The sequence below is a fragment of the Schistocerca nitens genome, chromosome 8 (assembly GCF_023898315.1).
Source record: "Schistocerca nitens isolate TAMUIC-IGC-003100 chromosome 8, iqSchNite1.1, whole genome shotgun sequence".
NCBI lineage: Eukaryota > Metazoa > Arthropoda > Insecta > Orthoptera > Acrididae > Schistocerca > Schistocerca nitens.
In genome coordinates, this window is record NC_064621.1 from 49,599,907 (window position 1) to 49,621,629 (window position 21,723).

The 21,723-nt window shown below is 43.1% G+C and overlaps 1 protein-coding gene across 4 annotated transcripts in view; it reads right to left on the minus strand.

The window, feature by feature from the left end:
* Positions 1-21,723, minus strand: part of LOC126199070 (aminopeptidase N-like) — a 585,568-nt gene that overhangs the window by 291,234 nt on the left and 272,611 nt on the right. For all 4 annotated transcript variants that reach the window (XM_049935786.1, XM_049935785.1, XM_049935787.1 and 1 more), the window contains exon 2: positions 6,217-6,457. In XM_049935786.1, the coding sequence (XP_049791743.1) occupies positions 6,217-6,456 (240 nt within the window). In that variant the 5' untranslated portion in view covers position 6,457. The remainder of the gene's footprint in view (positions 1-6,216; positions 6,458-21,723) is intronic.

Genomic DNA, 21,723 nt, shown 5'->3' on the forward strand with positions numbered 1-21,723 from the left:
CAATACTTCGGATAATTATTCATGAGAACAACTGCATGATGACTTATATAATCCTGCAAACGTTTCTTAGAAAATCAAACTAGATTTCTGAGTCTTTTTTCCATAATCAAATTTAAAAGACATTCATATGAATTTTTATATTCGTCTTATAAACAAAATTTACATGTATTAAAACCATATGATTCTATTAACTCAGATTTAAAATTCTCACATGATTTTGACATTAAATCATTTTTGTTAACATTTTTTTGAATATCAAAATAAACTCATCTTCTTTAATAAAACAATAAGCATAATAAAAATTATATTCAATTATGAACATATTTAAATTTTTAATAACAAACTCGTTTCATATATAAATTTTTTTGTTAATATTTTAAAAATTACTTTAGTTTTATTTGTCCAACTGTTGTGTGAAATATCAAACTCTAACCCTTTGACATATATTTTATTTACCTTTCCTTATTTAAAACTTTTGCAGCAAGATAATATATGGAAAATTCGTTTTCAACAGTCCTTGTTCATAAAAATTTCCTTTTATTTGTTCACCATTTAAATCTCCCAATTTATATGTGATTGGATTAGAATGATTTTCAAAAATTTCTGTTGACCAGTTTCTTGTATATCCTTTTCAAAAATTCCTTCATGTTTATTCTTACTTTATTACAAATTTTATATTTAGGTTCAATATCTAGCAAATTTGTTACAGAGACAGTTTCCAAGAAGATTTTCTAATTTGTTATTTACATCTTTCAGTTGCAATTTTATTGTTGAATGTTTTGCATTATTATATTCAACAATTAATTGAGAAACTAAGTCAACTCTTTCATAATTTCCTTGAAGAGCAAATTTCTTCCACATTTTTCTTTCAATGGTCTATTAAATCATTCAACTACAGTTTCTTTTGATTCACCAATAGTTGAATAATGATTCATGTTAAATTTCTTAAATTCTTGAAATTCTTTATTATAGAATTCTTTACCATTATCTCTTCGCATATTTTTTGGCTTTTCTGCCTCAATTATTTTTTGAAAGAATTAACTATATTTTGACTTGTTTTATCTTTAACTAGAACTGCCCAAGCAAAATCTGAGAAAACATCGATAACAGTTAATAAACATTTATATCCTTTATTTATTTTCGAAATTCCTTTAAACTTTCGAGAACCCATTTCGACTAAATCAGATTGCCATGAATTATCAATTCCAAAGAAAATTACACATTTCTGTTTAAATTTTTTTAAATTGGTTTATGTAAATCATTAATATAATTTGTTCACAAATATATACACCTTTACCTACAAAATTTTTAAATAAATTTACTCATTTTAGTTTTACAAATTGAACAAAGGTCTTCAATTCTTTGTTTTTCATTTTTAGTTGTTAATCTATGAGGGTGAAGTGTTTAAGTAAACTTCCTGTACTTCAAACAGTAATTGTGATTATCGTTCTTCATTTATATACAATAAAAATAATTAAATTATCCCACCAAACACAATTATCCTTAAATAAAATGGAACAGTTTTAACAGAATCTTTTAATGTTATAGTCAGAAAACAATTTTTATTCCTTGGATTTCAGGAGTTATTTTATAAAGTTTGTCAGAAAACTATTGTTATTCCTTGGATTTCAGGAGTTTTTTATAAAGTGTCAACAACACTATCCAAATATCAAAATCATCAAATGTTAAATATTTGTGTTTTCACCAACAACACGCCCTTGTTTAAGCATAAAATCATTTTCATTGAAATTTTTTGTTCACCTCCAGTCATAAAAGTAAATTCAATAATTTCTTTAACATATACTTTATAAATAGGTTTTTTAATCTTTTAAGTATGTTGTTAAATATGTTTTTGAGGAATAATCTAATAAAACTTTCTCAATATCTTCCTTGGAATAATAATTTTGAAATGTAGTTAACACATTTACATATTGTTTTTAAGTTCTAAAAGTCGAGTTTTATCAAGATGCATGCTTAGATCTGCTCAGCTGGAACAACATTTAAAGCTATGCCTAATTTTCGTTCCCGTACCTTATTCCTCTAACTGCAGTTGGAGCTATACTTTCTCCTAATGAAGAATCATTTTCATGCATTCTTTCTTTTGCAGCTAACTGAAGTTCTTTATCAGCTTGATGTCTAGATTCTAAGAGTTTATTATTTCTGTAGGCGATACATGTTTTACAAGCTTTATCTAATTAATTTATTCCTGGATCATCATGTGCTAGTTTTTCTTCAAGCTCAGTAAATGATCCATAGTAATTAAATCCTAGTAGATTCAACTCTGGCATTGGTAAATTATTTAAAGCCGAATTTACTTATCCTTTACACAGTTTTCACTTTTTCAAAATGTGTGTGGTAAATTATTCAAAAATAGAATTCCTTTGGGATTATTAATAATAAAATCACTAAATTTGTTTCGTAACATTATTCCAACTTTTTAATTATGATAAATTCCAATTTATTTATTCGAACTTCAGTGAATTTGCTGCTTTACAAGGAAAATGAAATTTTGAATTAGATGTTACAAATTACTTGATTATTCTTTAATCGATCGTTCATGTACTGTTTGTTAGTCATTCTGCCATCAAGGAATGTCGCACCGATTGTTCAAATGTGTGTGAATTCCTAAGGGAGCAAACTGCTGAAGTCATTGGTCCATTGACTTAAACACTACTCAAACTAACGTAACGCTAAGGACAACACTCACACCCATGCCCGAGGGAGGACTCGAACCTCCGGCGGGAGGGGCCTGATGCTTAGTGACATGGCGCCTCTAACCGCGCGGCGCACCGATTAATCCGTGACTGGATACTGCACTCTACACAGTCACCAGTTGAGGATGAAGAGGCTTCTCGATTGCGAAATGCGGATTCATAGTACCCAAAATGAGCCACTTTTGTTTATTGATGGCCCCATTCAAATGAAATTGGGCTTCGTCGCTAAACCAAGCCATGCATCCGTCTACTAATCACCATCACGTCCTGCTGCCAGCCGTGCAATTTGGAAGTCCTAGCGCGAACCTTTCAGAACTTATGACAATTTTATTTCATATAGTGCAATAATGTTCACCCTGTGCACACATAATACAGTTAAAATGTTGTTGTTATTGGGGTTTGCACCTAGGAACCTTGGTTCAAGGATATAACACTGCACAAACTTCCCTTTGGAAGCAACAAGAGGTAGTTACAGTCAGGCTCTTGATGTGCTCCATAGTTCTGGTGTTACTTTTAGTTAACGTTTACGCCAATTCTACTGGGCGACAACACAAATCACCAACTAAATAGGTGTCTTGGTTGATACTCTATCGACGAACAACACTTGGTGTCGATTTGAGTGTCTGACGTCTGGAGGTTTGGGTGTGAGCCCCTAAGGTCTCCATCTCATCAGGAAGTTAGGCCGGAGAACAGAGAGGTGGATTGGGGGCCATAAATTCCGAGTGCAGGGACCCGTGTAAGTGGTTCTGGGAAGCGGCACTCAGTGGGTCGCTCCTGAAGGAGGACTTCTGGCCGTAGCAATCTCCTCCTTCTGCTAAGGGTCGGACAGGAGGGCGCCGGTTCGCAAAACAATTTACCTGGGCCAGGAGGCCCAACTTCATGATAAGGAGAACAAACAAGAAAGTGACCTAAGGAATTCGTGTTAAAATGCTACGTAGTCAGGCCCATAGGACGACATCATGCTCACCGGCCGCCATGTCATCCTCTGCCACATGGCGTCTTTCGATGTGGATGGCCATCGGGTCGGCACACTACACTCTTCACCGTTGTAAAGTTTTCAGACCCTGCAGTCGCTACTCCTCTTTCCAGGAGGTCCTCAACTGGTACTGTGGGAGGAGCGGGAAGTCACAGCCCGTTCAAGACCACCCACTAAGGGAAAGACCGGTGCCAGAACGGGAACTGAACCCAGGTCCTCTACGTAGTAGGTATACACGCAGACAGAGGTGGGCCTTGACTACAGCAAGCAGGTTCAGATGGATGTAGATTACTGTATTTTGCAGACTAGCTTAGCGCCCCCTGTTTGGCGCACATAGACTGCATGGTCTGCACAGAATTTTTGTTTTGTTTTTATTTAATCGAATTTTTATGTTCACAAACTGCAACCATCATCTAAACTTCTCACGCTAATTAAGGCCTCATAAACATGGTCGTCTGACCACAAAGCGATTCTGGTAGTTCGAGTCCAAAGTTTTTTGTTAATCATGCCTTTTTCGTTCTTCTTGAAATATGTCCATAGACACTTTCATCCCATAACAAATATTTCCCTTTATTTAAACAAGAAGTGATATAGCAAATTCCGTAGATTCAGCTTTAATACTTCTGTAATGCACCGGAATAAGTTTTTATAAATGTTCGTCCTTTTTTTCACCCCCTAAGGGGTTAAATTTCCAAAAGAACTGAAATACATACTTTTTAGGGATTGAGAAGTCAGATACCAAATTTCATAGACATAGCTTTAAAAATATTTTAGCATTTCTTTAGCAATGATTTCCGAAAAACTTTCACGCACTATTTTTCCTCCTCCGTGGCTGAATCTCCAAAAATTCTGAAATACACATTTTTTTTATTTCTGGCTGAGAGACCAAATACCAATTTTCATAGTTCTAGCTTCAAAATTGCCTCAATAGCGACATAGTTTTGAAAAGCCTCTCATCCCCTATATTACCCCCTTAGGAATGTAATTTCAGACAGTACCTCCCTAAACAATGTCTACAGTATACGATCCACATCCTCTGCAAATTTCAAATTTCTATTTTCAGCGGTTTTGTGGTGATCGCTCAGTGAATGAATGAGTCATTTGGGAGACTGCCCTTTCACACAGTAATAAACTGGACAAACTGCACGAACAGATTCCTGACAGGAAATGAAGCAAAAAGGTGCTATGAACACATCTCTGGAAATGGATGGTGTTCATCCAATGACAACAAATCTTCCCAGAACACAGTACAGATCTGTACCGCATCCACATCACAACACATGTTCAAAGTGGCATCCATGGGATGCAATGCACGGATTCGCACGTCGCGTCATTGATCGGAACACTCTGCTTTTCAGGGGTAAAAATCCAGGGGGTTTAAGTCCACAGATCTAGTAGGCCAAGCTACAGGGCTCCACATCCTGTCCAACGTCTGGGGGAGACGATGTTGAGGTGTCAGCAATCTGTGATGCAGAAGTGGTCGGGTGCTCTGTCATGTGGAAACCACATAAGCTGTGGTATCGTCAAGCAGCCCAGGGAGAGTATTCACGGGAAGTTCAGGTATGTTGCTCAGTCGAGCCGTAGTGGAATAATGCCCAGTCGAAGCGTGTGGTCGCCAGGAATCCCTGACCATATGCTCATGAGACCCCCCTCAACCATTCTCCGAGGCTTATTTGTAGCCCACAGATGGCGATTATGTGGATTGACTATGCTGGTTATGTTAAAGCTTACTTCAATGGTATAGAGAACTTATAACAGAAATCCCATAACTGTGACGGACTGGAGCAAAATCCATCGACAAAATCCTTCCCTTAGAGGGAAATCCGCTGCTGATAATCCTTGCACTCGTTGCAGGTGATAGGGGTAGCAGCAGTTGTCACACAGGGTACACATAATCGCAGTTTGGCTTAAACCAAATTGCCAAACCACTTGCCTGGAGCTTGTCTAGGGCTCGTCTCAATACCCTGTGGAACCCGATCCTCCAAATCTGATGTATGTGCAGTCCACCGCCTCCTTGCACGCTCGTGTGTCTGAAAGCACCAGCGACCACACAAATGCCCAAAAAGGGCTTGAAATGTTGTGTGATGTGGTTGGTGTCTGTGTGACGATATTTGTTTTGGTATAGCCGTGCTGCCTATCTACCGTTTCCATTTACTTGGGCGAACGCAAGCACCATCTCAGTTTGTTCCCGACGTGAGCACCGGACCATTCTGCTGCTTACAGCACCCTGCGTCAGTCACACAGCCTGTAACGCGCAAGGAACATACGGCGTGGGCTCAGAGGAACTTTCAATCGTCAACTCCATCTACCATGGCAACGATGCATTCCCGATGCATTCCCAGACACATCTTCATAGGACCTTTTTTGCTCCATTCCTAGCCAGGCGTCCGTCACTGCAGTTTTTCGGTTTTATTAATGCTGACCTCGAATAGAGATGAAGAGACTTGCACAGGACAGAGTAGTGTGAAGAGCTGCATCAGAACAGCCTTTGGGGTGAACAGTGACGTAGTGGAGTGTGCTACTCACCGTGTCCGTCTGGCTGTCCTGCACCTCCAGGTGGATGGTGACCTGCCCGTCCACGTCCAGCGCCTGGAAGTCCCCCTCTGGCTGGAAGTAGGGCGCCAGCTCCAGCTCGTAGTGGTAGGGCACAGCCTCCAGCGGCAGTCGCGCCACCGTCGTCTCCTGGCCAGGCGGCCCGTGGTCCTGCCCCCATGACGACGACGTCGACGCAGCCACTAGCAGCACCAGCAGACGGCGGGCGTACATACTGCGGGAAGGAGAATAGTGCAGCGCTGCTCAGCTGCGACCCAACTACACGGCTCACCTCGCTGAAAAGTTCAGCTCCCAGCAACAATGGCACAAATGAATCCAAAGTTTAGAGTGTGCAAAACATAGAACAGAGAGTAAGTATAACATTGTTGTATCAGTTCGTATAGGTTTCCCATAAGTTCAGTAAACACAACAGATACACATAGCAGAGACGTAAGTCATTAGTAATATATTCTCGTTCAGCATTTACAACAATTGGCCAATCCTGGATTGCCGGAAATGTTCCGAGTTCCCCACTTGGTACTCCATTTTCCAGCCTCCACAGCTCCACTCACTATCGCCAACTGACAACATTGCGATATGTAAATTCAAACAGCAACAATAAACCTACAAATGAAAAATAGCAATCTATATAAACCCTACCAACCAATCCAACAACAACTAAAATCAAACCAGGCAATTTCAGCCGTCAAGAGAATTGAAAACTTCAAATCTGGAGCCAGACTGCGACGCCGACGTTAAGAGCGCAATATCAGCGTGTGAGTTCGAATGAGGAAAAATGGTTGGTTTCCTAGAACACATTTCCCATTCCATTATATTCGCGGTTGTATAGAGTACACAGTGACTAGTGTTTCGTGCTCTTTCCTTTTTTTCTATACAGTTTCGTTCACTCTTACTTCCGTTCAGTATCCTCAGTTTACATTACTCCCCCAAATTTAGTTTCGCCCCTCCCGCGAAGATTCGTTTCGTTTCGCAGTTTCCGCCCATTTCGTTTCGTATTTTCAGTTTCGTTCCGTAATTTCCAGCAAGGATTTGTTTTTTACCGTTTAAAATTCTTCTTCTTCATACAGTGACGAGAAAAATCACACCACCAACAACTAGCTGTCCAACATAAATGAAACTTGGTAGGCGTGTTTCTACATCTGACAGACGATGCCTATTAATATTTCGCGCCAGTCGCATAAGACTGGCGCTACTGCCGCCACTACGAGGATGCGAAACATAGTGCTTTAAATACACGCTGCTCCGGTTTTGTGCGCTAATTACATTTGAGATTGGGCGGCAAAGACGGTATTATCAAGACCTCATTGAGTTTGAACGAGCTCATCTAATAAGGCTACGAGCAATTCGATGTTCCTTCTGCGATATTGCGGAAGGAACTGGAAGGAATGTAGCCACTTTAAATGAAGGCTGGCAGCAGTCGTCAAGGGAATGTACGGTCGCAAAAAGACCGGGCTCCGAACGGCCACGTGGTACTACCGAGAGGAAACACCACTGTGTTCGGCATATGGATCTGGCGCATCGTACTGCATCTGCAGGAGTAATTTCGGCAGCAGTTGCCACCACAGTGACACAACGAACTGTTACGAATTGGTTACTTCAAGGATAGCTCCGAGCCAAACGCCCTTTAAGAGTGCATTCCACTGACCCCAAACAACCGCCATGTGCTACTTCAGTGGTGACAAGCGAGAGCTCATTGGGGAGCAGGGTGGAGGACTGTTGTGTTTTCTGATGAAAGCTGGTTCTGCCTCGGTGCCAATGATGTCGTCTGTTGGTTAGAAGGAGATCAGTTGACGGCCTGCAGCAAATAAGTCTGCGTGCTAGGCGTACTGGACCTACACCTGGAGCTATGGTCCGGGGTGGGATTTTGTATGACAGCAGAAGCGTTCCCGTGGCTATCCCACATACCCTGACTGCGAAGTTGTATGTCAGTCTGGTGATTCGACCTGTTGTGCTGCCATTCATGAACAGCATCATAGAGGGTGTTTTCCAACAGGGTAACACTCGCCCACATACCGCTATTGTAACCTAACACGCTCCACAGAGTGTCTGCATGTTGCCTTGGCCTGCTCGATCTCCAGATCGGTCTCCAATCGAATACATATGAAACATCATCGGTCGACAACTCTAACGTCATCCACAAACAGCATCAAATTGTCACTTTGCTCAGTGACCAAGAGGATCAAGCTTGGACCTCCAACCCACAAACATAACATCCGGCACCTGTACAACACAATGCATGCACGTTTGCCTTCAACAGTCTGGCAATTCAGACTAGTTATTAACGTACCAGCTTGTCACATTTGTAGTGGCTTAACCTGTGATATTGCAATTTTAATCACTTAAATATATCTAGACGAATGTATGCCCGAAATTTCATTACTCTACATTGCATTGTGTTGTATTGTATTGTATGTTAACCGGGGGCCTACAGACGACAGAAAGGCTCCGTCCCCACTGCAGCCGCAGTGGTCCACAACCCGACGATGACTACCGCAGTTCACTTCACCCCCCCCCCCCCCCCGCCACCCCACAACGATCCACTCTTCAGGGTTATTGTGTGGTTCGGTCCCAGGTGGACCCCCAGCCCTCTCCCCCCAAGGAATGTCTCACACCAGACGAGTGTTACCCCTATGTTTGCGTGTTAGAGTAATGGTGGTGTATGTGTGCGTGGAGAACTTGCTTGCACAGCAGTCACCGACATAGTGTAGCTGATGCGGAATAAGGGGAACCATCCCGCATTCGCCGAGGCAGATGGAAAACCGCCTAAAAGCCATCCACAGCCTGGACGGGTCACAGGACCTCGACACATGTCCGCCAAGTGGATTCGTGCCGGGGACCAGGGGCTCCTTCCCAATCCAGAAAGCCGTGCGTTAGACCGCACGGCTAACCGGGTGGGCTACTCTACATTAATTATTTCTCCAGTGTATATGCTGTGACTGTTCTTTCAGACATATCGCGGAAGATCAGTTATCAATGGCGATGTACACCTAGCTCGATCTCTTACGAGAATCGGTGAGATGACGCCAGCGATGAGGCTAATGACGAGTAATGACGAGGGCACCACACGGGTAGTGTGTGATATAAGGTGAGAATTTGCGTCCGACGGGAGGTGTGCTAGGATGCGATTGTGGCGACCGCTGTATCCACATGGGATAGTAGTCAGCATATCTGCTTAGTAAGGTGGAGAACCGGGTTCGAGTTCCAGTCCACCACAAATTTTCCACTTGCCCCATCGATATACATCAATGCCCACTAGCAGCTGATGTCTTTGTACCTTTATTCTTTTTCCTTATCGATTCACTTAGCTTCGATGATTTTTGTTATTATGTGCTTCTGTTACGTGAGACCAGCGAACGAAAGATGACGTTGCGCAGTTATCTGGTAAAAGACCACACAATGTGACCAGGACTCGGGAAGGTATTATCCAGAGACAAACTATTGATCTAATGAGGGAATTTTTAGCTTGCCCTTTTTCCTTTTGTAAGTTGTATGTGGAGACGTGGCAGCTTATGTAAAGGTAAAAAAACGAATCATTATACGCTAACAATTTCTTCGCTCTTCACTTTTTTCCTTGCCTTGTCCCGTATCTTCACAGGGTCGGCGCGTTAACTCCTAAATCTGACAACGTTAGTGGTAGAGGTTGGCCAGCTGCCTTCCTGTCGCCCCTCCCTCCCTCCACCTGTCTACGTCCACTGCTATCCACGTCCAAGTGACCGAATGTTTTCTAAATGTCTGCTAGTAGTGTAACTGGCGCGGAACGTGGGAATCGCAACTCTTTTCACCTGGTGGGATGTGGAGAACCGGACTGCGCGGCTGGTCCCGGCGGAGGTTCGAGTCCTCCCTCGGGCATGAGTGTGTGTGTTTGTCCTTAGGATAATTTAGGTTAAGTAGTGTGTAAGCTTAGGGACTTATGACCTTAGCAGTTAAGTCCCATGAGATTTCAAACACATTTTTTCTTTTTTTTTTTTTTTTTTTTGTGGAGAGCCGCATAAAACCCACGTACAGGCCGGCCGCCACACCGATCCTCGTTTTTAATCCGCCGGGTGGAATCGCTCCGCGGCCGGTGCACCTCGCTGAACCCCAATACGCCGTGCGAACGCGTGCGAAAGTTCGTGCCAATTATTAATTTCTTTACGCAAGTACAAAATTTAAAAACGTAAACGAAGTATACACAAAAGAAACAAAACAATACACAAAAATACGTTCCTTACGCTCAACACAGTGATTGTATGATTCTGCAGTGTACTTAAAACCATTCCATTAGGAACAAACATAGTTCCAAATACAAATGAACTTCACGCAGGCAACAAAACGAAACCACCTGACCAATTCGATAGTAATCTATCAGTGAACATGTGTCGAACGACACATATGTAGCAAATTAAAAAATAAAGATAACAAGTACCGGAAGCTATGTAGATTGAGATGACAAAAGTCACGGAATACCTCCGAGTATCGAGTAGAACCTCCTTTTGCCCGCCATAGTGCAGCACTTCGACGTAGCACGGACTCAACAAGTCGTTGGAAGTCCTCTGCAGAAATACTGAGCCATGCTGCGCCTACATCGGTCTATAATTTGAAAATGTTTCCTGTTCAGCATTTCCTGCACGAGTTGTTCCATAAGTCTTCGGTAGGATTCGTGCCGAGCGATCTGGGAGGCCAAATCACTCGCTCTAATTGTCCGTATGTTCTTCAAACCGATCACAAACAGCGAGTCGAGCAGCGGAGTGCGTGTGTGCGCGTGCGTGCGTGAAATGACAGCTCCGCCAGTGCACTGCCCTTTTATGCGTTGCGCACGGAATACTACCGCCATCTGTAGATGTGCGTATCACTGTCTCACTCCAGCGGAAGGTACTTTAAAAACCACTGTGATAGGGCGAAAATCCTCGTTTTAACTCAGACACAATGGGGCAAATGGTTTCAAATACGTTTGTTTTTAATTACTTTCAACGAAATCGTTATATTTTTCCGTTTCATGATTTAGTAAAATAACAAGAGCCATGAATCATTGTGAAATACACGTAAAAACAACCGAATCAAACTCATTCCATGACATAAGCTACAACGTATGCACGAATAAATACTTTTGAACATACGTGTATTTGCTGCTCACTCCGCTGAAAGCAAGAGAATATATTTTATGCACAAGAAGCGTATATTTCTGTTATTACCGTAGGCACTCCCACCATGAACCATGGACCTTGCCATTGGTGGGGAGGCTTGCGTGCCTCAGAGATACATATAGCGTTACCGTAGGTGCAATCACAACGGAGGGGTATCTGTTGACAGGCCAGACAAACGTGTGGTTCCTGAAGAGGGGCAGCAGCCTTTTCAGTAGTTGCAGGGGCAACAGTCTGGATGATTGACTGATCTGGCTTTGTAACACTAACCAAAACCGCCTTGCTGTGCTGGTACTGCGAACGGCTGAAGGCAAGGGCAAACTATAGCCGTAATTTTTCCCGAGGGCATGCAGCTTTACTGTATGGTTAAATGATGATGGCGTCCTCTTGAGTAAAATATTCCGGAGGTAAAATAGTCCCCCATTCAGATCCCTGGGGGGGGGGGGGGGGGGGGGGGACTACTCAAGAGGACGTCATTATCAGGAAAAAGAAAACTGGCGCTCTACGGATCGGAGCGTGGAATGTCAGATCCCTTAATCGGGCAGATAGGTTAGAAAATTTAAAAAGGGAAATGGCTAGGTTAAAGTTAGATATAGTGGGAATTAGTGAAGTTCGGTGGCAGGTGGAACAAGACTTTTGGTCTGGTGAATACAGGGTGATAAATACAAAATCATATAGGGGTAATCCAGAAGTAGGTTTAATAATGAATTGCGGGTAGACTACTACAAACAGCATAGTGAACGCATTATTGTGGCCAAGATAGACACGAACCCAACGCCTACTACAGTAGTATACATGCCAACTAGCTCTGCAGATGACGAAGAAATTGATGAAATGTATGATGAGATAAAAGAAATTATCCAGGTAGTGAAGGGAGACGAAAATGGGTGACTGGAACTCGAGAGTAGGAAAAGGGAGAGAAGGATACATAGTAGGAGAATATGGATTGGGGGGAAGAAATGAAAGAGGAAGCCGCCTGGTGGAATTTTGCACAGAGCATAACTTAATCATAGCTAACACTTGGTTCGAGAATCGTAAAAGAAGGCTGTATACATGGAAGAATCCTGGAGATACTAGAAGGTATCAGATTATATAATGGTAAGACAGGGATTTAGGGACCAGGTATTAAATTCTAAGACATTTCCAGGGGCAGATGTGGACTCTGACCACAATCTATTGGTTATGAACTGTAGATTAAAACTGAAGAAACTGCAAAAAGGTGGAAATTTAAGGAGATGGGACGTGGATAAACTGACTACACCAGAGCTTGTAGAGAGTTTCAGGGAGAGCATAAGGGAACAACTGGCAGGAATGGGGGGAAGAAATACAGTAGAAGAAGAATGGATACCCTTGAGGGATTAAATAGTGAAGGCAGCAGAGGATCAAGTAGGTAAAAAAAAACGAGGGCTAGTAGAAATCCTTGGGTAACAGAAGAAATACAGTATTGAATTTAATTGATGAAAGGAGAAAATATAAAATTGCAGTAAATGAAGCAGGCAAAAAGGAATACAAACGTCTCAAAAATGAGATCGACAGGAAGTGCAAAATGGCTAAGCAGGCATGGCTAGAGGACAACTGTAAGGATGTAGAGGCTTATTTCACCAGGGGTAAGATAGATGCTGCCTACAGGAAAATTAAAGAGACATTTGGAGAAAAGAGAACGACTTGTATGAATATCAAGAGCTCAGATGGAAACCCAGTTCTAAGCAAAGAAGGGAAAGCAGAAAGGTTGAAGGAGTATATAGAGAGTCTATACAAGGGCGATGTACCAGAGGGCAATGTTATAGAAATGGAAGAGGATGTAGATGAAGATGAAATGGGAGATACGATACTGCGTGAAGAGTTTGATAGAGCACTGAAAGACCTAAGTCGAAACAAGGCCCCGGGAGTAGACAACATTCCATCAGAACTATGACAGCCACGGGAGAGCCATTCCTGACAAAACTCTATCATCTGGTGAGCAAAATGTATGAGACAGACGAAATGCCCTCAGACTTCAAGATGAATATAATAATTCCAATCCCAAAGAAAGCAGGCGTTGACAGATGTGAAAATTACCGAACTATCAGTTTAATAAGTCACGGCTGCAAAATACTAACACGAATTCTTTACAGACGAATGGAAAAACTGGTAGAAGCCGACCTCGGAGAGTATCAGTTTGGATTCCGTAGAAATAATGGAACACGTGAGGCAATACTGACTCTACGACTTATCTTAGAAGAAAGATTAAGAAAAGGCAAACCTACGTTTCTAGCATTTGTAGACTTAGAGAAAGCTTTTGACTATGTTGACTGGAATACTCTCTTTCAAATTCTGAAGGTGGCAGGGGTAAAATACAGGGAGCGACAGGCTATTTACAATTTGTACAGAAACCAGATGGCAGTTATAAGAGTCAAGGGGCATGAAAGGGAAGCAGTGGTTGGGAAGTGAGTGAGACAGGGTTGTAGCCTCTCCCTGATGTTATTCAATCTGTATATTGAGAAAGCAGCAAAGGAAAAACAGAAAAATTTGGAGTAGGTATTAAAATCCATGGAGAAGAAATAAAAACTTTGAGGTTCGCCGATGACTTTGTAATTCTGTCAGAGACACCAAAATACTTGGAAGAGCAGTTGAACGAAATGGACAGTGTCTGGAAAAGAGGATATAAGAGGAACATCAACAAAAGCAAAACGAGGATAATGTAGTCGAATTAAGTCGGGTGATGCTGAGGGAATTAGATTAGGAAATGAGACACTTAAAGCAGTAAAGGAGTTTTGATATTTGGGGAGCAAATTAACGGATGATGGTCGAAGTAGAGAGGATATAAAATGTAGACTGGCAATGGCAAGGAAAGCGTTTTTGAAGAAGATAAATTTGTTAACATCGAGTATAGATTTAAGTGTCAGGAAGTCGTTTCTGAAAGTATTTGTATGGAGTGTAGCCATGTATGGAAGTGAAACATGGACGATAAATCGTTTGGACAAGAAGAGAATAGAAGCTTTCGAAATGTGGTGCTACAGAAGAATGCTGAAGATTAGATGGGTAGTTCACATAACTAATGAGGAGGTACTGAATACAATTGGGGAGAAGAGGAGTTTGTGGCACAACTTAACTAGAAGAAGGGATCAGTTGGTAGAACATGTTCTGAGGCATCAAGGGATCACCAATTTAGTATTGGAGGGCAGCGTGGAGGGTAAAAATCGTAGAGGGAGACCAAGACATGAATACACTATGCAGATTCAGAAGGATGTAGGTTGCAGTAAGTACTGGGAGATGAAGAAGCTTGCACAGGATAGAGTAGCATGGAGAGCTGCATCAAACCAGTCTCAGGACTGAAGACCACAACAGCAACAACAACAACCGTAGGCACTTCCCCTGATACTTAAAATGGTCTCCTGATTCACCCATTCTTACACTTCACTCGACTTTCTAATAAACGAATATTTTTTGAATGTAATTACTTTTTCTTGAAAAATTAGTAACAGTAGCGGAACTAGTTTCCTCTGTGTCGAGAGACAGTTTCATTTCTCTTAACGATTTGTTATCACGTCTGTTTGGTTTTCCCTTAAGCCAGAGGTCTCCAAACTACGGCCCGCGGGCGGAAACCGGCCCGCGAGAGCCGGCCATCCGGCCTGCGTTAGCTGGCCGGACATCCCCGGTATCCGGCCCGCCAAATATTTGAGGTGGTACCCATACTGCCAACAATTGAGTTTCGAGGCCTATCGCGACCAATACACCGCGACATTGGCTCTACTACTCGCTACAAGACTACATAACTAAACTTATTGTTGCGCCGCTTGAAATAACAATGCGTTGACATACTCTACCTCTGTTACGTCTTGCAGTAATAGTGTTGCTAACAATGATTTTGAGATTTCATTAACTTTGCAGGACGCTTTCGTGAAGAATGTGCAGTGACACACTTTTTTGTCGGTGAAATTCGCCAGCATAAAATACGCCAGAATTTCGGTCAGGTACGTCCACCAATCAAAATTATGTAATTAAATAAAAATCGTAGTTCGTTTCAGTGCTAGCTATTCCCACAACCTTAGATTTTTGCGATTTCATCTTTCCTTTAGCCTTACATTACGGTGATCGTGGAGTGCTAGGGTGCTTTAATCCCACTAGGTAGATGTTGGCCCTCATGACTTCGTGGAGGAGTCAAGGTGGCCCGCGGACTAATAAGTTTGGAGACCCCTGCTGTGGTGTCACCGCCAGCCTTTAAATCGGCCGCGCTCCGTAGTATACGTCGGACCCGCATGTCGCCGCTATCAGTGATTGCAGACCGAGCGCCGCCACACGGCAGGTCTAGAGAGACTTCCTAGCACTCGCTCCAGTTGTACAGCCGACTTTGCTAGCGATGGTTCCCTGACAAAATACGCTCTCATTTGCCGAGACGATAGTTAGCATAGCCTTCAGCTACGTCATTTGCTACGACCTAGCAAGGCGCCATTACCAGTTACTATTGATGCTGTAAAACATGTACCGTCAAGAGCGATGTTCACCAATTATGGATTAAAGTTAAGTATTCCACAGCTACGTCATTTTTTGTTAGTCTCATTTCCTTGACCTGTTCCAGACCTCACGCCAGCCTGCGTGAGCTAAAACGCGTGCCTTTCGGCTTCCTCTCATAGTGGGTCGGCTCTCTTGCCAATCCACAACACCTGCCTTAAGCTATACGTGTGGGGGGCACATCTGGTACATTAAATAACGTAGGTATTCCATTGCATTAGGTTTCCTATGTTTCACATTCACTGATTTGGCTGAAAGAGGAGCGGACAAAACTCCGCATTGTTGGGTAGATATACGACGTATTTCTGTAAAAGCTCGGGTCTTCTGGTGTTACTAGCAATTTTCTGTTATCAAAGGAGAGCGACATTTTTCAGCAAATATCTGTACGTTACAAAATAATCGTAAATTAACTGTCCTGTAATGTATCGTTTCGTACTTGAAAGGCTCCCTGGGAACCTAAAGAATGACAAATGTGGTGTCGTTTTTCGATTATTGTCGACTTTAATAGCATTACATAAACTTCCTATTGTAAAAACTATCTTAAAAATCCATACAAATGTTAACATTCTCACTCATCCGATATTGTATTGAGAATAGTCGTTTGCTGGCTGTTTGGGACGCAGCTATCTCTGTGGGTAACAAAGATATGTTATTGTAGATAGACTATGGTATTACTGCTCAGTATGGCATCGTCACCAGATGGGACTGACGGAGAACATCGAAAGAGTCCAAAGAAGAGAAGTTAGTTTCGTATTTTCTCGAAACAAGGAAGAGAGTTTATAAATGGTTCAAATGGCTCTGAGCACTATGGGACTTAACATCTGTGGTCATCAGTCCCCTAGAATTTAGAACTACTTAAACCTAACTAACCTAAGGACATCACACACATCCATGCCCGAGGCAGGATTCGAACCTGCGACCGTAGCGGTCACGCGGTTCCAGACTGAAGCGCCTAGAACCGCACGGGCACACCAGCCGGATAGAGTGTTTATACTAACAGTAAGATGGTATCAGTTCTTTCGGACATGTCCGAAAGAACAGATACCATCGGTAACCAAGCAGCTCGTTAGAATGAAATTACAATGAAATGAACACTCTTAGCTGCTTACAGGCGTTGACATGCGTCAACGGGGACAGATGAAAATGTGTGCCCCGACTGGGACTCGAACCCGGTATCTCCCGGGCTAAGGGTGTTCATTTCATTGTAATTTCAAGGAAGAGAGTGTCACTGATATGATACGCGAGTTGGGGTGGCAGTCAATAAAACAAACGCGTTTTTCGTTGTGGCGAGAGCGTCTACAAAATTTCCATCACCAGCTTTCTCCTTCGAATGCGAAAATATATAGTCAACTCTCGCCCACATAAGGAAATGGCTATCATAATAAAATACGAGAAATGAGAGGTCACACGGAAAGATTAGTAAGTTCGTTTTCCCTACTTGCTGTTATAGAGTCCAACGGTAGAGGAATAGTCTGGAAGTGGTTTGATGAACCGTCTGCCAAGCATTGACGTTTGAATATCAGAGTAGTCACGTAGATGTAAGTGCAGAGGTACGAACCAGGCTCAGTAGAATAAGTTCATACTACGACCGATGGGGAGCTTGACCAAAATGGAAATGAATGTGGTGCTAAAACACCTCACAGCGGAAAGCTTTTTACTATCTCATCTGATCGGCGATCCTGCCTCTAGAGTTTAATCCCAGAACACTCGTAATTTATAGGTTATGCATTTGTTAATTGGCCGGTCGCTGTGGCCGAGCGGTTCTACGCGCTTCAGTCAGGAACCGCGCGACCGCTGCGGTCGCAGATTCGAATCCTGCCTCGGGCATGGATGTATGTGATGTCCTTAGGCTACTTAGGTTTACGTAGTTCTAATTTCTAGGGGACTGATGACCTCAGATATTAAGTCCCACGGTGCTCAGAGCCATTTGAACCATTTGAACAATTTGAACCATTAGTTAATTGCCATTATCAGGTCTCCAAAGGTATGTTGCATAAAAAGTTAAGTAAAAAATGTCCTGTTATATACCCTACTGCAATCGTAATTGCAGGCACGCCTTCGTTTAGCAACTTGTGATCGTGCATTTTCTTGCTGAAAAATGCCATCTGGGGTGTCGTGCAGAAAGAGTTTGGTTATGGGTCGCAGGATGTCATTCACGTAATCACATTGGTCACAGTGTCCTGGATACGCCCCATCTGTGACTTGTGGCTGTGTACTGTAGCACCCCACACCATAAGGCCTCGAATTGGCGCCGTGTGTCTCCTGCGAATGCGGTCACTGTGATGCCTCTCCCCCCCCCCCCCTCCACCCTCTGCGACGAACCAAAATGCGGCCATCATTTTCAAATAAACAGAACTTGGATTCGTCCAAAACACTATCGGATGCCATTCCCTTCCCCAGTAACGTCGTTCCATACACCATTATCGTCTAGCATGTTTCTGCACACTCGTAAAAGGTAGGCGGAAAGATGGACGACGCGCACGTAATAAACGGTGACGGATTGTCACCGATGGTGTAACACTGTTCCATTACAGCCGAGGAGGACGCAGATCTGTCCTGCAACCTGCAATGCCATTCAGATGAAGTGCCGATCTTCTCGGGGGGAGGGGGGGGGGGGGGAGGGTGGTCTGGGTGGTGCGATCTGACCCATCTCGTCATGTTCTGCAACCTTCCGTGAACCATTCTGCAACCACACTCGTTTCACTGCCGAAACATTTCGTCCCACACGAGCAACAGTTTCCCTGATGGATGCATCACATTCTCTCATGCTCTTAATGCGCCCTCTTTCAGAGTCATTGATTTGACGATACGGTTCGTACCTAAGTCTGTGAGGCATCCTGCACGTCTACTCACGTCACACTGGTCCATTAAGTTCGGTTTATAGTGACAACGAGGGCCGCAGGCAGATCTTACCGTTAGATGGTGTTGCGCCGCGATATCGATGTTGACCTTCAGACCGCGCGCCGACGTGGTTCAAATGGTAATTATTTTTTGCAGAAAATACTAATGTACGTATCCTATGAATATAAATATCCTATCTCTAGTCGTTACGGTGTTCTGTTTCTTTTTTCTGGATATGAGTGTATAAACTTTTAAGAAAAAATATGTCGTGTGGCCCCGCGGTCTGGTTCAAGCCTTTCAAGTGGACGCCACTTCCGGGACACGCGTGTTCTTCAGCCAACGGCACCCGATTTTTGGCAGACGGTGACCCGTCTAAGTAGCAGCCGTGCCCACCGTTGCTTAACTTCGGTTATCGGGCGGGAACTGGTGTTGCCAATGTTGCAAGGCCGTTGGCAAACTACCTCCGTTGCCACGTTGATAATACCAGTTCCGCCCGATTACCGAAGACAGGTAATGTGGGGTTTGGTTAATACCTTCCAACCCACACTGCAATATCAAGGAGTTGTGCGGCATAAACCAAAGTTGGTAGGCGTATTTGTGCATATGAAAGACGATGCTTATTCAAGTTTAACGCCAGTCGCATAAGAGTGGCGTTAGTAGCCGCACTACGAGCGTGCAAATCAGATTTGTTTTATATACACGCTGTAACGGTAACGAGCGTTAGTAACTTTTGCGATTGTATGTTGTGAGTAGTTATTAGTCGAGAATGCATTTAAGACGACGAAGACGCGATTATTAACATTTCACTGAGTTTGAACGAGGTAGTGTGATCAGGCTACAAAAAGCTGGATCTTCCATCTGAGATGCTGCAGAAAGACTTGGCAGCAATGTAGCCACCGTAAGAATTGGTATGACCCCAAAGTACCGTCATCCAAGATGGCGGCGATGATGTCATCCAACATGGCGGCGATGACGTCATCCAACATGGCGGCGATGACGCCAATCAAGATGGGGGATTTTGGTGCGAAGTTAGAATTTTGGCGGGAAAGTGCCACGCCCCCCCTCGCCCAGAAAGATGGCGCGAAGTTCAAATTTCACCATGGTATTGCGTCACATCCCTGTTATCTCTACTAAGCAAGGAAAATATCGGGAAAAAGTACTTGTCTTTATTATTTAACCAATTTCAAGCAGATGTGTTCGCCACTGGGTCTGGACTCCAACTGGCTTAGTTCATATCGTCGCCACCAGAGGACGCCACCGCGACGTCAGATCATGACGCGTCATTCGAGATGGATGCACCCACTGTGTTCACCACGAGCTCCAGTTCCCCACTGGCTTAGTTCATATCGTGACCACCAGAGGGCGCTACCGTGAAGTTGCGTTATGACACAAGATCCTCTGCTACCTCTCATGCTGCGCAACTGGCCCGCAGGCATCTGACCACTTACACACACTCGGCCGCCACCTCCATACACACGCCGGATATAGTCTTCTGTAAATATGCTAACTAAAGTAACACCGACATTGCGCATCTAACCTATAAATTAGCGAAGTATTTAATTCCATTTCAATTTTAATCATATTCAATCAAACAATTTATATGGGCAGGAATAACACTCCATCGCAATCATACCATCTTCTCAAAGCTCCACTTGATCACGAAAGACGCTCAACACATACTAAGTATTAGTTTGCTATCTGGCCGTTTAGACAAGGGCAAAATTAACTCATATACATTCCTGCAATCCAACAGACCTCTACATTCGCACGGATGCTGCTGTCAACAGAAAACGTGAATCATAACCACTACGGACTTTTCATACACTGATTCATTCCAGAAAACCGGTCGCATATATGCTTATCATTATACTTACAACTGAATGTTACGATCGCGGTCTCAACTGAACGGTATTCGGCAATGAGCGAAGTATGGGAAATACACTCTGTTGACCTCTGTTGCTCTGGAAATACCTGTACCTTCCTTACGACTAGACATACTCATCCCTTCGCTATCACAGTACTCCAAGTCAAATCCATACCCTCTCTACAACAGGACATAGACATTTCCTTTACACAGACACATATACTTTACAAATCTGATGCTCAAATGCGAACATATCACACACCCAGCACTAATACTAAATAAATTACCTCATCAATAACTGGATTCATACGATACGAAATAATACTGGCCGAAAATCAACGATGGATGTACATGTCTCTTACGTTCTTCCTGCAAGTCATACCACCGTGTCATAGACGTAATCGAGCAGATGTTAAAGAAAAACCACGATCCCAACAACTACTGTATGTTACTGTCACAGTCAGTCTTGGTTCTACAGGTGCACGCAAGTATCCATGTTAAAACCTATACCCGCATTACGAATCGAGGTGCGACATAGAAAAATTACGAACTATAAAAGCTCATCCTATTTACAAATCACCTAGGCGTCGATGCGGGCGCAATGACGTATAGCTGTGGTCAGCCTCCAGCACGAAGAAAGAGATTTCACAATACTTCCCCAGAACAGCGTAGCGTGCAGCCAGCCAGGTATTCCTAACGGTTCACCAGGTCCGACACCAAAAACTGCAGCTGCCTATGTGGACACGACCATACCAAATATACAGACACCGCAGAGACCACTTTAAAGTTTGATCGCGTATAATCTATGCGAATTATCGCATGAGACGCTCCCTATGGTCCTGATTCAAACACTGTTTTCTAGCACGCTTTTGTACATTACCAAACATTTCGTTTTCTGCCACCACTTCGAAGTCTGTGTCAGATTCTAAACTGACATTAAGACGCTCTGATCTACGACCTCTTACAGAAAACTAGACATTGCACGGTGTAAATCATATTCTTATGGCGGATAGCATAACACTGAATTATTTTTAAATAAAAGACAAAAACAACATAAGGAAACTAGAACAGTTTGGCAGCGTTGTGGAGAGTTTCCAAACTACCGCCCGAAAGTGATTGACAACCTCTGTACATTTAAACTCATATGTCACGTGACGGAATAGA